This window comes from Bombus impatiens, unplaced genomic scaffold, assembly GCF_000188095.3.
Source record: "Bombus impatiens unplaced genomic scaffold, BIMP_2.2 scf_0146, whole genome shotgun sequence".
Taxonomy (NCBI): Eukaryota; Metazoa; Arthropoda; class Insecta; order Hymenoptera; family Apidae; genus Bombus; species Bombus impatiens.
In genome coordinates, this window is record NT_176565.1 from 482,508 (window position 1) to 499,788 (window position 17,281).

Below are 17,281 nucleotides of genomic sequence, written 5' to 3' on the forward strand. Positions count from 1 at the left end.
CCATAATTCGTTTTTTTAAATGAGAATTATCGAGTGCAGTTCAACGCGTCCCCTGAAAAATCCAAGGGCATCATTAGACGTAATTGTTGGCCTTAATGAAACAAAGTCTTGCCGCATCGTTAATATAGCGAAAGCAGAAAGCAGTTTACTGTTTTCATTTCCATGCAAGTTGCTTGAATATTTTCTCAAATAACTCGAACGAAATTATTGTCTCGTCTTTAATGAATATCCAGTACTGAAACCTCAAAATCGTAACTATTCTAGTAACTTTTTTAGGTAAAATAACGTCAAAGAACGTAAACACAAGAGATAAAAAGAGGTAGGGTGGGGGGTGGGGAGAGCGAATAATAAGGAAACAATGCAGTATCGTTTTGTTCAGAAATTTTATTTATTACATACACTAGCCGACTACTATGCATGCGTTGGAGCATTCGGATACAGGGAATTCGCTTGAGATCCGAAGCGCGTTGTTAAGTGTGTCTTACAAACAACAGCAGTGTTCCTTTCGTTACCTCCATTTTCGTTCCTGCCTCAATGTAGCATGTGGTTACCTCATCCCGTAATTGTTTTGTTTAAATTATAGTGCGTTACGTTACGTGTTATAATCCGGTGGATCTAAGACGAACGAAACTCTTTGCTGGTTGAGATGCCCTTCGTCCTTATTTAAATCGAAGGTTTATTCTCACGTTGAGAAAGAACAAAACGTGAAAAAGTGACGCGAATCAGAAAGGTAATTAATGCTTGAAAACGTGAGGTGCACGATCACGAGATCGACTGTAAACACAAAAATCGCGAAGAGATTCGTCCGGCTTAGGGTGCCTCGTAACCACATATATTCGCATTTATATTTTTTTATGTATATTTATATATATATACTTTGTATTTATATATATTTATATACAGTGGGCAGGAGCAAGGTAACGGTGCCAGCGCGGCGCGAACATCGTCCTCGAGGTGGAAGAATAAAAATTACACGTGAATATCTTTGTGGAAACAACGTCTACTTTAGTAATTGCTTCTTCGTTAACAAACAGGATGCAAGACGAGAGAAACTCTTAAATATACTATCGAAAAAATTTATACTCTTTTTACAATTTTTTTTAACAATTCTCTGTGCCAACATTGATATACCGAAATTATTCATCTTGATCTTTGAATCGCGTAACGAGTAACGAATTAATACGATAATTGTCTCTACGTCGTAGAAAGTTCCGTTTCTTTGGGTCATGCGGTTTTGAAATTTCGCGATCGTTGCAAAGATGCACAGAGAATTAAAGATCCTCTCGTTAACTCGTAGATTGCATCCTATTGCGACCAATTTTAGTCAGCTTTGACCTTTCTTGCCCGACCGTCGACGCACCATTACCCTGACAACTACCTCACATAATTGTATCCGTAAATAAAGTATAATGCCTTATCCAGCTAGAACTTATACCGATATATTGCACATTTGACAACAGTTACGTCTTCTTTAAGTACTTGAGTATAGGAAGTGTTCTCTAATAAAGATTTTCCGTTGCGCGCACACATACACACACACACACACACACTCTCTCTTTCTCTCTTACACACACATATGTGGTATCCGCAAAAACATATCTCTTTCTTTCTCTAGCACACGCACGCATGAGCTCAACACGTACTCTTTAATGATCAATTAATCCGCAATTGTGGCATCTATCGCAAATTTTCAAACGATTTTCCAACTTCTCGTGAACTGGGAAGCATGTCGCTCCGATGCAACGTCACAGAAGGCGTGTTCGAGGCGTCGAAGTTCGATGTGTCGGGTAATTTTTAATTCGTAAACTCGTCTCACTCGTCATGGTAATTTATTTAGCTTGTTGTTCGTTGCAAATCATTCCGGTGATCTCCTAAAGGCGAAATGTTCGTTTCAAGGTACGCAGGCATACTCACGCGCTCACTTTCTCTCTATCTCTTCCTCTCTTGACTCACTGTAATTAACGTAATCACGATGCAGCAAACACGCTCCTCCATACATATGTATATATTTATACTCGCACTATTTAAAGCGGCTATAACTCCTAATTAGTTGTTCGCCTTCCACTTGGCGTCGATTCACCTGCGACTCGCTCGCGCAGACACCCACCTGCCGTAACTTGCCTGTCAAATTTCCACGATTTTGACACACGATCGCCGATACGGGAGGCTGTTTCGAGGGGTAAACCTCGAGGAACGCAACGAATCGCGAGAACGAGTCGCTGTCGACGGGTGGAAGCGAGCTTTGTCACACCGCGATCGATGATTCGTCATTGTACTTGGCCGTCCATAGGCCACCGTTTCGTTGAATGAGGACCGACTCGAAGTAATTCTCGTTGTTCGTCCCCTTCGTGATCGACGCTTCCTCCTATTGTCGATTCGTTCGAAGGTGAGACGCGAAATGCGAGAATTGCGTAGGCTCTGCGCGATATCGATCAGCGCTTCGATGATTTAGCCTGATCGTTCGAACGCGAACGATTCGTATTCGTTGTGTGTATATGTGTGTACGGTATATGTTGTCTGTACAACTGTCGTATAGGTACCTTTTATAGACGTTTACCCTGATTCGTCGAAATTAGACTCGGTAATGATATCGCGAAGCTCTGCGACTCGAAGAAAAGACGAAGAACAATTTTTGTGGCGACCGACTAGCGAGTCCGCTGACGCGATCTCTTCGATGAGCTTCCATTTCCTCTGAAACTCGGTCGCGAGGATGATTGGCAAAATTTCTTGCTGAAAACGTAGCGTTTAAAGTTCGAACGAGATTGTTCTCTACAGTATTGAACGTCTTTTAGTTCCGATGACTCGTGGAAGGAATGTCGAAACGGTGATTAAACGGAGGCATGAAGCGTGCTGGACTGCGGGCCTGCAGGATACGAGGTGCTGGTGGGCGCAGCCGTAGGTTGTAGACTCAACTGCAGCTGATGCTGCTGCGCTTTCGCCCTCAAACAGGCGATGCTCTCGTTCCTCAGCTGTTCCGTATCCTGAACGATTCCTGATAAGCAAAAGTTTTACGAAATTAATCTAAGTTTCGATGGGTATCCGCTACAAAGAGTCGCCTTATCCCTGTTTTCCTTTCCACGAGCAACGAATTAAGAACTTCGAACGTTCCTAATATCTTTCGTATCGTGGAATCACGACCCGTAGACACGCGAAATGAAAAGAATTCCAAGGTAATAATCACCTGACGACGAAGAAGGTCCCATACCGTCCTGACTTTCCTGTCCGCTCTCGGAGCTGGTCGGTCCACCTTGATGATGATTATGATGGGGGCTGCTTCCGCTTCCATTGTGATCGTTTCCGCTGTCCTCTCCGCCGGACTTGAGATGTTCCGCTGCTTCGATTGACTTCCGGTGCATCCCTGCGGGGCCACAGTCAATCAGTTCTTGATTATTTTCGATATCTTGACTAAAGCTGCTCGTCTTAGATGATTGAGCTGACAGAGACGAACAGAAAAACAAAGTCGAGACTTGTATATTTTCTGCAAGGGCGGGGCATAATTCTCATTAAGCATTGCTTACGACTTCAACAGTGTTACTTTTAACAAAACGGGTAACCGACGAGTCGATCGATAGATTATTTTAATACCCCGTATTCATTTGTACTCTCGTTTCTTAAAAATGAGACATCAGAATCATCTATGAAGTTAGCAAAACTTAATGTTTTCGTTCGTTCAACAGTCTAGGAGAAAATTTTCATGATTTTTACCTAGCAACCATGGCGCTACCGATTCGTTCTCCTTGGCACTTTTCAGTATAGTCTCTGGAAGCGGTAGAGAGTGTCGCACCATTGCTCCGTACAGGCCATACTCCGCCATTATGGTACTTCTGCCCCAACACTTCTCAGTTTTACGCCATTTTGCTCTCCGATTTTGGAACCAGACCTGAAACAACAAATTCGTAACATTTATTTCGTAAACTTATAATCGGTATCCTTCTGCGATGTCGAGCGAAGAATAGACCCAACGTAATCCTGAGCGTGTCGTAAAACTCGACTAAGGCATAACGCATATGAAAAAATAATCGATATCAGAATGTAAAAGTATGTAAAAAAAAGAAGGTTGTCTGGACGCGAAAGACACCCATTCCACGAACATCGCGATCCATCCTTGGGAAATACGTATAGTCAATGTTCTCGCAAATTCACGAAGCAGCAATTTTTTCAAGCAACGATGAGAAAGAACGAATACAGCTGGAGAAAACACTATGACTAATAGTGGAAGTCACATCAAGTGGAAGACTACTTATTAGCAGCCCATTATGGGCCTAGAATTACCAAGCCCGACAGAACTTCACCGACGATGTATTTGGACCCACTTGTCCGTTTAATGATCATTGTCTACTAATTGGAACACTATGAGCGCGACGTGCGATCAGTTTCATGCGTGCGGTTCCACGGCAGTTCGTAGTTAACTATTCCGCTTAAACGATCAACTTGGAGTTCGTTATCCTGTTTTTCGCGGTTCGGCATCCTGTTAGACTACTTGTTAACAATTCTGATCATCGGACCACCTAGAGAGGAGTCACGTGTCGTTTCCTCCGGTCATGCTCGTATCCCCGTACGAGTTTCAATTTTAACGAGCTCCATTTCCGACAAGTTTTGCACATTACCGTCTCTGAACTAAGCAAACTAATCGTAACTGAGAAGTTAGTAATTGTAATGTGCAGATTAGCGTTCGCTTCTCGTACAAAATATGTTCGTGTTTGTTGCAATTTAAACGTTCAATTCCCTTGTACGGTTATTGTTTGATAACGTTTCATGACTGCAACTTGAGACAGTGTTTTATACGCTCGCAATATTAGCCGTAATATCGAACGAGTGGAAAATGATATTTCTATATAACCGGTAATGGTGGATCGCTATTTACATATGTACCAGATTTCTCTTTTACGTTTATCAGTGTTCAGATCGAATGAAAAGGTTATGAGTTTTTACTCTCATTCTGTATTTAATTCGCTTCTATTTAATCAAAAAAAAAAAAAAAAAAAAAAAAAAAAGAGAAAGAAAAAACTGTACATTATTCACGTCGCTAAAATTATCTCTAAAACGTCACTAAGAACAGCTATGAAACTACGTGTAATGTATTTTATTCAACAATATTAAATACGTCAGCGATAGTCTTCTCGTAGCCGTAATCGGCATACGTGATCGTTCGAGGATGTTATTTAAAAAGACCTGCACACGCATCATTTGTGAAACGTGTGTACAAGGCAGACGCACGTGGGGGTGGCCTGGGCCGGAGGCCAGGGCGTGTACCAATTTGTAGCAACAATGCTAAAGTCACCAGCAGAATTGGAACGTAATTCGAATGAATGGAAATGCGTTGCCCTGTCAATTTGTGCTGCCACCCCGAAATTATCTTCCGCCTAGGCTTGAACAAGCTGGCCGGCCTTTTTCCCGCGACCTACCTTCCCCTGCAGGCGCGAAAAAATACTCATGCAAATGTTGCCCCGTTCTCTGATAAAATGCGCTTTTGTCTCATTGATAAGGAAAAACGGAAACGGTTGGCCCTTTCAAAATTTAATCCGTCTACGAGTCCCGCTTTCCTAAAGAGCTGGCGTTAATTCCACGGTAGAAAAAAAAAAAAAAAAGAAAAGAAAAGAAAAAAGAAAAACGCTCTGACATTACCAGTGGTGTTTTTTAATTTTCGCCACTTGAGATCTTTGACATCGTCGATCGGCCGGGATAAGATTATTTCACGATTCAAAGCCAGAAACTGCGTAATCGAACGTAATAGCCCGTCATTCCAGAAAGATGAAAGCGGAAAAGCAGATGAGAGAGTAGGATGTGGAGAAATGAAAGGGATTGAGGCTACATCGCGGAAATGGTAATGGTCGCGCGAAACGAGAGAATCCTGTAGGAAATCTCTCATTGATCGGGGGGCAGTCGTTCTATCCACTGACGCGTAAATGACTGTACCGATCATAAAGCTGTTATTCGATTTTCAAGTGACTTTACGACGGCGATTGCATCCAACGAAGAGTTTAAACATCCCTCGAACCCGACCGGTTCATTGTAGTACTTTATCTTCGAGATTCTCTCCTTCGACTTCTATCTCAGAACAAACACTTGCCGTTCAACTTCTATTTCGTTTGTACCGTTAACGAGAATAAACCATCGAGGAGTTTGATCCGGAATAGATTCGTCGATGTTCAGAACGGGCAAACAATCCGAAAGAAACGACAACGAGGTCATATGATATGAGAAACGAGAAAGAGCATGGTAATCGAAGAAGTTCGTAGAAATAAGTAACACGCCGCGTCCGAGGAAATCTCATAAAACGAAGCGAGGAAAGAGTCTATAGAAAACTTGGCGACTAGAATCGGTAAAAGTTCGTCGAGTTCATCGCGAATGACTCGTTCGGATGTTCGGGATCGGAAATCGCGTACTGGGATTATCCTTCGGCATGCTGGAATAGCTTACCAAGAGACAAAGACAGAGATATCGAAGTACGCTGGCAGAATGGATATACAGGCGAAGGCAAGGGTGGCAGAGGTTGGGGTCTGCATTGCAGAAGCAGCGGTAGCAGCAACGGCAACGAAGAGGAAGAGGATCCTTTATGGTGGCATTCGTCGACTCGAAGGAGCGAGAACTCCAGCGGTGGGTTTCTCGTCTTCCTTCTCTCCCACCCGCCACGTTCTTCCCATTCTCTGTCCCGCCACCCCCTTTATTGGCACACCCGGTATAATAAGGAGTGAGTTTGTATTTAGTCGGCCATGCGCAGTGCTGGCTGTTGGCGTATCATCGATCAGACCGGCGACTGACTATTGGACCAAAACAAGAGGATGAGAATGGGAATGGGAATAAAGAGAGAGGGACGGCCGATATATAAAGTGCGACGGGGAGAACCAGGGATAGCGGAAAGGGGCAAAGAGGGAAGAATGGAAGAAAAGAGAGGCAGAGTACCGAGTAGAGCAAGAGAAGCAGATGCAGCGAGCGATACCGAGATGAAGAGAAGGACATCGATAGGAAGATCGAGGGAAAGACTCGAAATGAATGCTACAGCGGCGTCTAAGTTAGGATGGTTAGTGTTGGTACGGAGTAGATACGAGGCGAAGTAAAGAGGGTGGATGTCGGGGGCTGCACCAAAGTAGGAGAAGAGGAACCCGCGGTAACTTGCTATGGATTACCAATACACCGATACAAGATACACAGTCGCGAAAGTCAGAGATAGCCAACGATCATACGAAAGAGAGTAAGCGAACAGGGCGTCGAAGGAGGAGGAGATCAACGGAGGAAGAGAGAACGATAGAAGGAGGACGAGAAGAGGTTCAGCTAGATGGTAGGGGAGTATCGAAGAGGAGAAGGGAGGGAGAGATACCGATAGAGAGAACAAGTCGACGGCACCCACCTGCCTGCTTCTTGCTGCAACACTCGAGCTCGATGCCAGCACGATGTATTGAAACTGAAGCTGAAGAGTTGCCGTCAGGTACTAGCAGGACGAGGGTCCTCGAAGGTCTACCTAACCGAAAGCTTTTTGATTTCCGCCGTGAAGAGAGGCAGCCAGCCAGCCAGGAATACCACGCAGGATAGAAGAACTGGTGGCAAGGCGGAAGGAAAGAAAGAGTGGGAAAGTGGCGAAAGAGAGAAACGAAATTGCCAACGGAACGCAAGAAAACGAGACCGTTATTTTTCTCTTAGCAGTTTGGCCGGTATTGTTTTTCGCAATCCGAGCATTCTTGCTCGACGGACGAGCTAAGAACACCAAGATCGGCGAATGCCTACCACCTTCGAATCGTCGCCACGCTAACACCTACACGCGCCGCACAAACTGATACTGTCCTAAGGATAATTGGAGATCTCGTTACTCCCCACCGGTAACTTCAATTTACGATCGACCGATAATGAGATATCGAGTTCTGGTTCTCCCTCTTTCGCCACTCCGCACTCCCACCGTTCCACGTGATCTCTCGAACCCCTGTTCAACGCCCGTATCGTCAAAGCTCAAACCGATGCCGAAACGTATTAGATACCCGTTACGTACTTATTAAACGCTTTCTTTCCCAAAGCTATCTTTCTTCTGTTTTTTCTTCATCCCCTCCAATGTCTTTTGTCTCATCAATTGCTACACGTCGCAAAAAAGCAATCGTATTTCAACTTCGCGAAGGATCCTCGAGACGAGCATCTTTGCGATCGTAACAGCTTTATCCGAAGAAAGACTCGTACGAACAAGAGAGACTCGTCGTAAACGCGTGACCAGTGGGGAAGCTATCGCTTATTACTATACTGCGGTGAAACTATCGAATCACACTATATCAAATATTCTTACAGATCGTTTGAAATGATATACGATGATCGACAGTGCGAATAATGGTTCTCTGAGTTCCCACAAGCTAACCTAGGGTGCCGGTAAGCCAATTAATCTCGTCCAATAAGAAACGCATGCGATGGACCTGCGAAGTCGCATTAACCCTCGAAAAACGCATCGCTTGTTTGCGACATAATGCGCGAACAAGCATGTACGACCGTGCTCGTTGGTCATCGGCCAGCAAATAGTTCGGTTAGCTGAGAGCATGGGGTTCAGGGATAGACCCCATGCTGCGAAGTGGCACGCGCCGGAACATCATTAGGTGGGACACTTGCTGGACGGAGGACCACGAGAAGGGTCCCGGACGTTAATCATGACTTAGCCCCAACAACCAGAAAGGATCTCGCAAGAGAGTGAATTAATATCGACTAGATTAGAACGACGAGTGGTCCGCAATTATATGTACAGTGGAGTTGACAATTTTCGATAGTTTACCACTTACGTTACTTAAAAATCAACATCAAGCTCCTTATACAAGGTGTTGCTCGTAGATTGATTATGTCGCTCGTACAGCGTGTTATCCTAAGTTAATTTTCTAGATTAATTCGATTTCCCACAACACCAAGCATCGATTAGTTGATTATCCGAGAATCTCCTGATTGGGACGATCGATCCTGTGCAACAGGAAACCCGATCAAGTCGTTACGCTAACCGAACGTTATTATCTAAGTCTTATTGGACGTGGTTTACATCTAAGAGCTGAGGATCGCATTAATAGAAATCGCAATCACGATGTCCCTTACGTTTAATCGCGCAAGGACTCCGCGACGCGCAGTAGTCGATCCGAACGAATGAAGCGCCAAACGGAAGGATCTTTCCTGTGGAAAGAGACGGCCTTGGGAGTGTGTTAGAGATATCGGACCAGTAGTAACGACGCCAACCTAGATCTCTATCCAACTACAAATGTTAATTTTTTTAGAACTATTTTGCATCACGATGTGGGAATTAGTGTGACGCTCCCTAGATTAATTAACGTTAAAATACCATGCGTCTTTGACCCGCGGTTTTTTCTATTCGTGTCATTCTTCAATTTGCAGACCTGTTTTCTCTTCCTCTGTCTGGCTACAATTTTCAGCACGCAGACTCCGGGTTTCGATAGCGTTTCATCGGCGACGAGGGCGTGGCGAAACTTCGGTCCATGCTTCTAACTTAATTCGGTTAGTCGAGATTTATATCCGTATTCAACGGTATCCCCTTGCTCGCGTATACCCCGCTTCAACCCCTGATGCGCCTTCGAGATCGAGCGTTCGCCATTCGCCACCCACTCTCTCCAGATTTCGTCGTGGCGCAATGGGGTTTATTAGAATTTATAAGCGGTACCGTTGACAATCCTGCTACGCCCAAATTGCTAGATATTCCGCGAGTCCGATTTCGGCCGCGGAGAGACCCTTATTTATTTGCTAGTCGACGTTCGCGCCACCGACCGCTCACATGATCTCGCTCCGGGGATACTCGAGATGCGCGTTATTGGTCAATTTTTGGGGTGGAACGCGGCCAACCGGAATTCATCGCTTTGTTTGCCGCTGGTTTTACGAGCTTCGACCGGCCTCCTTTCCTTTCCAAGAATCATCGACCTAAGAAACTGTCTGATGCGTACTGTCGTTCGCTAAATTATCGACTGACGCGTGAACATCCTCGTGATTTGTGCATCCTCGCTCCAGAGACTTCGTAGATTTTTGTTTTATTGGTTACCGAACGCGTGGATATCTCAAACTCGATATTTTTTACTAAATACGTAATTCTTTGTCGACTATTTTATTATTCCATAAATAGATCCAAGAGGAAAAATACAAGTGTCACTCGTACTATATAGTTTCTCCGCGTACGAAAGATAATCGATATACTTTTTCGGATAATTTCATCCAAATTTTATAGCTCTTTGGGGATGCTTAAGCGTCAATAGGGGTGAACGCCACTTGTCAGTGTCTGTCTAGACACGCAGAAGTCAAAAGGTCGCACCCTTCATTGGTAAAGATCATTTAATCATTCGGCTACGAGCGATAGAAAATTCATGAGCTCGAAGCCGTCACCGGCCACAACCCTATTATGAGGGTTGCAGGCTCCATGGGCTATTGGATTCGAAGGTCGACGATGTACCCATAGGTTTGGGCTGCTTTTATGCGCGTACGATCGGTCGCTTCTTACGACAGGATTAGGATCGTCCCCCGACGGGAATTGTTGCCCGCTGAATCACACGTGAAAATCCTATAATTCGACTTTAATTCCATTCATTGGAAATTATGTCAACGTCATAGAAACAGAGAGAAACGACAGTCCGACTATTTAAATGGGAAGCGCCATTGTTCATCGAGACGAATCTTTTTTCGCGATTAGTTCACGATCAATTGATTTCGGAAAAACATTGTATCCCACATTGTTGCAACATGTTGGAATTGTCACGTAATCGCGGGCTATTATACGTAAAAACGCTGTGAACCAAAAAAACGACCACGCGAAATTACGCGTGCCATTGAATCCGCGTATTTTCGAGTCGTTTCACGATTTACGATTACCGGTGCGTTGAAAATTTCTTTTGATCAGTACAATTCCTATTTTTACTAACAGCCTTATTTGCCATAGTTACCGAATCCACGAGCGTTCGCTTTTAAAAACCGCTTTATCGAATCAATTTCCTATCAAATTGTCGTTAAAATATAATTTACTCATCCTATCGAAACTCTCTCGATGTTTCTACACGATCTTCGAAATATTAAATCCTCGAAACTCCCCTTTTATCCAAAATTTCCGCAATAAGCCATTTCTCGAACTCCATCGGGTCAGCTACGGGCCAGCAACGCGGAAAATTCCTTTTGATCAGTACGTTTTTCGGCGAAAAACTTATTTATCGTGGTGGCGTGACGTGAAACGGAGCTCTCCAACCTCCGGAAGGGAGGGCGATCCGTTTTCAGAGAGGTATGCATCCACAGAGAGAAGCGGGATGAAGGGGCAGAAAGCGTGGTAGTAGGGAGAAAGATAGTAAAAGAAAAAAGAGAAAGCCTCTTTGCAAGGTTATATTTTTGTGAAACGTACTCGTCGCCCCGCTACAAAGGTTGTACCTCGCCATCTTCGTGCTCGCGTTGCCGCGGTCGCGGCTGGGAACGAAAAGCCGAGAAAGCTCGTTGGATTTTAGACGCAATCAATTTAGCCTCTGCCTTTGTGCGTATCGCGTGCGTGCCTGGCTGTTTGTGTGCGCCTGTCCAAGTGTGTGTCGGTGTACGTAAAGCTCATCCGAGGACACTGCGCTCTCGAGTATTTAATGCGTTCGTAGCTTTGTAACCCCTCCGGCCTGCAGTATACACGCGAACACCCTTCTGTGCGTAGCCTTTCGCCGCGAGTGTGCGCGTGCATCGCTTTCCTGTCGCGTCCGTGACCATCGAAAAGACAAAATCAATAATTGGCAGGGGCCTGCCTCGAAATTTCCTACGGACGATTTTCTAACCGGGACCCGTGAGTAATCACGCCTCGATCCAAGAGTCGAGCACGCGAAATCTGTTATGGGGGATTAGATCCGACTGTCCTTGCAATCCGGGAGAATTTAATTAAGTGACTAGCCTCGCAACGATTTGTCGTTTCTATGGAATTTATAGCCTTTGGGCTTATTTAATTCTTATACGAGCAGGAAGAGGAAGAGAGAGAGAGAGAGAGAGAGAGAGAAGAGGTTGGCATTAATTGAATACCGTACATTTGTTTTGGTTTGCTTATTGGGCTCCGTAATGTATAAACGAATGGACACCGAACAGTGAAGCTTAAATTTGAATTTGAAAATTAAAAATGAAAAAAGTGAAGAGAGTATTGGAGAAATTGAGGAATCGAACAAATTGAAAATTTAGATGAACAAAATTGAAAACTGGCGAACATCGATGTATTTTATGGATGACCATATAATTTTAGATCGTACAATTGCTGATACTGTCCAGATGAGCTACCAAGTGCAATAATAAAAAAACGGATTTTCATAATCCGTTAACGATGGTCCGACACGAAAATATTTATTTTACCCGACCGAGAAGAGCTAATTTCAGAGTTGAGCGCTGTTTACACAGCGTTAGCGCGGCCTTTAGAACGTGTTAACGTCTTCTCTAGGCACTCGAACTGGAGTCCTTCTCAGTCCTTTATCGAGGATATCCACCTGTCATGTCCCGTCTGTAAAGAAGAATTGAATTTTTCAGAAAACACCGAGCTGGCCGATCGTCTCTTTTTCCGGGCGAAATAACAGACAGCCTTTTACAAGACGGATAATTTCGATCAGTCAGCTGGTAATCGCGAAAACAAACAGATTTTGAAATGAAAAGAAATTAATCTCTTATTTCACTTATCGAACCAATGCAAATAGGTACATCGCATTTGTGCTATAAATAATCGATGGATAGAAAGCTTGTTCTTTGATAAGTCAGTTAAAAATGAAAATTTTAAGAAGCAGGAAATACCGTATGAAAGTGTACAGTACGCTTGATACGATAGAGTAGATCGTAGTTGAAATCGAGTCGAAAATTACCATAAATTCGCCGTGCAAATGATAATACCTCGGCACAATTTACGTCAACTTACGACATCGGTCGCCTATTAAACATAAGCACAAGTAGGAAGACTCGTCCAGTGAAAATTCGCGGGTCATTTGAGCCGTTTCCGCGTCATTACGCTTTCTTAGCTGGGCTTCTTTACGGGAGGACGAGAGCCACAGTGGACGAAGAGAGTCCCGAAGCGAGATCGAAGTAGAGCGGAAGAGGGTTGAAGAGGAACGAGACCGTCGGGGGTGGAGAACGTAACTCGATTCTTCGTTACTTTCTTCTCCTTGCGCGGTGGATTATATCCTTGAAACGAGCCAAACTTTCAGCTTTCCTCCCTTTTCTTCCTGTTCATCGGTTTAAACGACCACGCGGGTCTAGGACCCTCGAATCTACTGATTTCATCCGCTGAGAACTACGCGACGCGATACGATGAATCGCGCGGTCGCATCGCCGTCTTTACCAACGACGCGTTATTGTCGCGAGCCATTTTGATAGTGGGCGAGAGGGAGACGAACGTTTTGTTCTTGTCGTCTGGTAATGCGCCACTCTCACAGCAAATTGTGCGCGGAAACGAGTGGATTAAAAATGAAAATTCCTAATGTCCGGGGGATTATGCTTCATTTCAACGATTACTTTCCTCCTTGAATCAGACACTTAATTTTCTGCTTGTCCTTGCGGTTGCTCTTGTCAGCCATTTCAAAATAATCTCGTCGAACGTACCTCTTCGCATATTGTACGCGTATTTTTATTTGTTTCTATTTCATCATCCTCTGGCGACAAATTGGACAAATAAATCTACAAATAAATCGAGATGTATTTAAATGTATTTTATCAGAAAACGACTGTCGCTTTGAAAGTAATCGAAAGAAAGAAGCTTCGGTATACTTGATTTGATACTGTTCGGGAAAAGAAAGATCCAAAGTTACCGAAGCATCTTTATTTTCCATTCCATCGTTGTCAGTTGTTCCACTCGTCTCCGTGTGCCGAGAGAAAAGAACCTTCCGTTTACAGCCAGGTCAATCTTCCACATAATTCAGTAGCAGGAACGAACTGTTCCTCGAGGAAACATTGGACGAAAGCAATTGAAGAATCGAGGATCTTTGTCGTGCGAGATCGAATTCGAACGAGCCTCTTAACTCGACTTTACGGGCGATGCTTTACGCTGCCAGCATTCCACCTCGAAACCCTCGAAAGGAACGCCATTTTGTTAGGCGAGTTATTCTTCCAGGATCAACGACGCGGCAACTCACGTATTAACGAACGACTTCGCAAGAAACTGAAACACTTGTTCTCTTGTTTCTTTGTGCAACATTTTTATACGGAAACTCGAGAGGTAACATTTTATTTTCTCATTGCGAAAGAAAACGGCATAACGAACATTATCGTTAAAAATTATACCTTTTTCAAAAAAAAAAAAAAAAAAAATAAGAAATATTTTTCCTCGAAAAAACAAACTAAATTTAACTAACAACAGCGACAGCCAACGCGTTTTGAAGTATGTTCCGCATACTCAATCACGGATTTTGAAATTGTACAGCGATTCCAAGCTGTAATTACGAGTCTATGAAATGTATCGAGCCGAGACTGAAGAATGATCGTGCACGATCGAATGAAAATGTCGAAGACTCGCGGTCTCGGTCGCGCGGTTCTACCTGGCAAGACGTTCTAACGAATCCTCAATGGCGCCTCGGCTGAAACGGGGACTGACAATGGGCCCCTGTTGTCAGGATGGGGGTCTTCCTTCAGTGGAACCTTTGTCAAAGAACGTACGTGGAAGCCGGCTGAGAACCCTCTAGAGGACTTCGTGGATGACTTGCGTCTCGTGAGCCGTTCGTCGCTACTTGAAGTCAATTTTTTTCTCAGCAGCACAGCCAGCCGGCGTTCCACTCCTCTCGCCGGACACAACACGATTGTGTGAGCCACGTCAAAATTCTTCGCTAATGGTCCGCTTATGGTTGGATACGCGTGTTGTTTTTTCGAACGAGCCCGTGGGAGACTCGGCCCTCATTACCCGGATAACTTCAACCGGGAAACGTCTGTCCGCACGAATGGGATGACTCCTTTTCCTTCGACTAGCGCTTCGTTTACACGTCCGGCTATTTGTTACCGGGATGCACACGAACTGACCCGTTTGAATCTCGTGCATCAAGAAAAGAAAAACTCGTGAATGTTTAAACTCCGAGCAATTGTACGCGTTCAGCAAACACGTAGCACGTGTTGGCAAATTAAAGTCATATATTCCAAACGCGATTAGCAGCAGGAACCGCGACTAAAACGACGTTTTCAGCATCGTATGGTCCGTTCCGAATGCAAGCCACGATTTATTAAGCCCTTGCACGCGCGGCGTTACCGAAATTAAACAGTAATTGAACAGTGATTCGTGGTGTCATTTCGTCCAAAACACTCCGCAAGGTGGGACCCCCTTCGGCGTAGGTATATAGATATCGATCACGTTGAAAGGACGTGTGGCGAGGCAGCCTGTAATTTTCGCACCCCCATAAGAAGCCGTAACCCTCCGGCCACCGAAATTACGTCCGTTTGTGCGCGATTCTGCGCGCCAATCAGACGCGGCCTCATTGCAAGTACGAGAGCGATCGCGATAACGAGTAGTCAAGTCGATCGGTCTTTCCTCCTGTATGGGGGTGAATTTCGAAACCAGACACTCCCTTGAGCCTCGTTGGCTTTCTTTCATGACGGTTTCGCAAGAATTCTATCAAACAGTTACATCCGGTTATAGGCAGTGCGTATTTTCAGTTATCAATAGTATTCTTTATAAGCACTGAGTGCAGTAGTTAGCGTATATCGATGGCGAAAACTTTTATAGAAATTAATTTTCAATTTAGTTTATCAAACGATGTTTGAAAGACGAAGAGATAACAACGAAGATAATTTTTATAAAATTGCGGAATTTCCGTTTTTTATATCCAGAAGGGATACATTTATACTGTGACCATTTTGATAAGAGAAATATCAGGGCCGGATACAGAATCGGTCGTAGAAGCTCGCAATTATATTGCCGCATGCGTGAATCGCGTACACAATTACGCAAACAAGCGGAACGGAGGTCTGCCGGAGACATTTCGATTAACTTCACCGCGGGAGCGTTCCGGTTTTTCTTTCTCTGGGTTGTCAGCGTTGGAAAAGTTGGACGAAATAACACAACGAATCGGAGGGTGTAGGATTGACAATTATTGTGATCCTTTTCAATACTCAAACATTACGGAGAATGCTTCTGAAACGCCGGCGTGTATTAAAGACCTCGTGATTTTGGAGTAAGTAAGTATCGTCCTAAGAAATGAATACCATGGAAAAAGTCTCGGAAATTTCTCATTTAGCCGCGAAGCGAAGACGAAGAAATGCTTCCAGCGTTTTCCATTCTTCAAACAAGATGTTTCCCTTTTCTCTTGTATCTCTTTGTCTCCGTTCGAAATGAGAAAGCCTCTCAATACCAAAAATCAAGTAGCGTCTCGTCAAAGAAAACGCAGCAGCGTGTCCTTTATATTTTCATGATGGAGCGACCTCGTGTCGGACGTTATAGCGAATTGGAAAACGAAACTCGTGTATGTTTACGCAAACCATCGTCCCGATGAAACTCGTATTTCCACGTCGGCGTTGTCTGCATAAGATTCAGTGAGCATAACTAATTAATTTGTTCAGACCGCATTGGCCTAACCAAACTCGTCCATTTAATCAAGTAATATTTCAACGTGCGAAACCTGACAGACGGCGCATTGTCAAATCGCTCAGTGGACACGATAATTTCATTTGATAGCGGAAGCAGACCCTTCCGGCCTTCTCTTTCTTTCGACGTTAACGGTTCGTTACGGTTCGAACGACATCAAAATTTTATCGCAGCGTTTCATCTACGAGAGAACGAACGAATGTTTCAAGAATGTTCACGGACATTTCTATAATTTCCTCTTGAACGGAGTCCTTTATTTTGTATTGTCGAATAAATTTCAGTGGAGGCATTTACTTGACAACGAACACGCTCGTCGTGCACGTCAAGCGCCATAAAATGCCCCTAATCGATATGAAAACTGGCCGGCGCGGCGCTCTTCTTCGTGTTGTTTTGCGGCACGCATCGGCGTGCGCGCACACGAGCGCGCGAGAAACAAAAAAATGTGCGGGACAAAGGGTCCAGAGAGTGAAGCTACAAAGAAATTAGGAAAGAAATAGGGGGTCGGAGTGGTCTCGGAACAGGCAGGAACAGAGCAAGGGACGAAGAAACTCGATGGAGACGCGCGCGCTATATCGAGAAGCGGAAGGAAATTCACGCGGCAACGAGTCGGACAGAGAAGCGGCGAGAGTGATGACGGAGAGCAGGAGGGATCGCGGCGTAGGACGAGGGAGGAGGTACAGGGGTGAAGGTAGAGTGAAAGAAGAGGTAGAGAAAAGACGAAGAAAGCCGGTACTCCCACACAAAAATATCACCGTTAACGATTACTAACCCCTCTTTTCGTCCCGC

The 17,281-nt window shown here is 44.5% G+C and overlaps 1 protein-coding gene across 4 annotated transcripts in view; it reads right to left on the reverse strand.

Annotated features, from left to right (window-relative positions):
• Positions 1 to 364: 364 nt before the first annotated feature.
• The window catches only part of LOC100748956 (visual system homeobox 2-like), a 51,543-nt gene continuing 34,626 nt past the window's right edge, over positions 365 to 17,281 (reverse strand). For 2 of the 4 annotated variants that reach the window (XM_024365685.2, XM_024365686.2), the window contains exons 5-7: positions 3,706 to 3,880; positions 3,182 to 3,433; positions 365 to 2,992 (exon numbers count right to left, since the gene is read on the reverse strand). In XM_024365685.2, the coding sequence (XP_024221453.1) occupies positions 2,829 to 2,992; positions 3,182 to 3,433; positions 3,706 to 3,880 (591 nt within the window). In that variant the 3' untranslated portion in view covers positions 365 to 2,828. The remainder of the gene's footprint in view (positions 2,993 to 3,181; positions 3,434 to 3,705; positions 3,881 to 17,281) is intronic. The other 2 variants (XM_012382218.3, XM_024365687.2) reach the window with 1 other exon arrangement.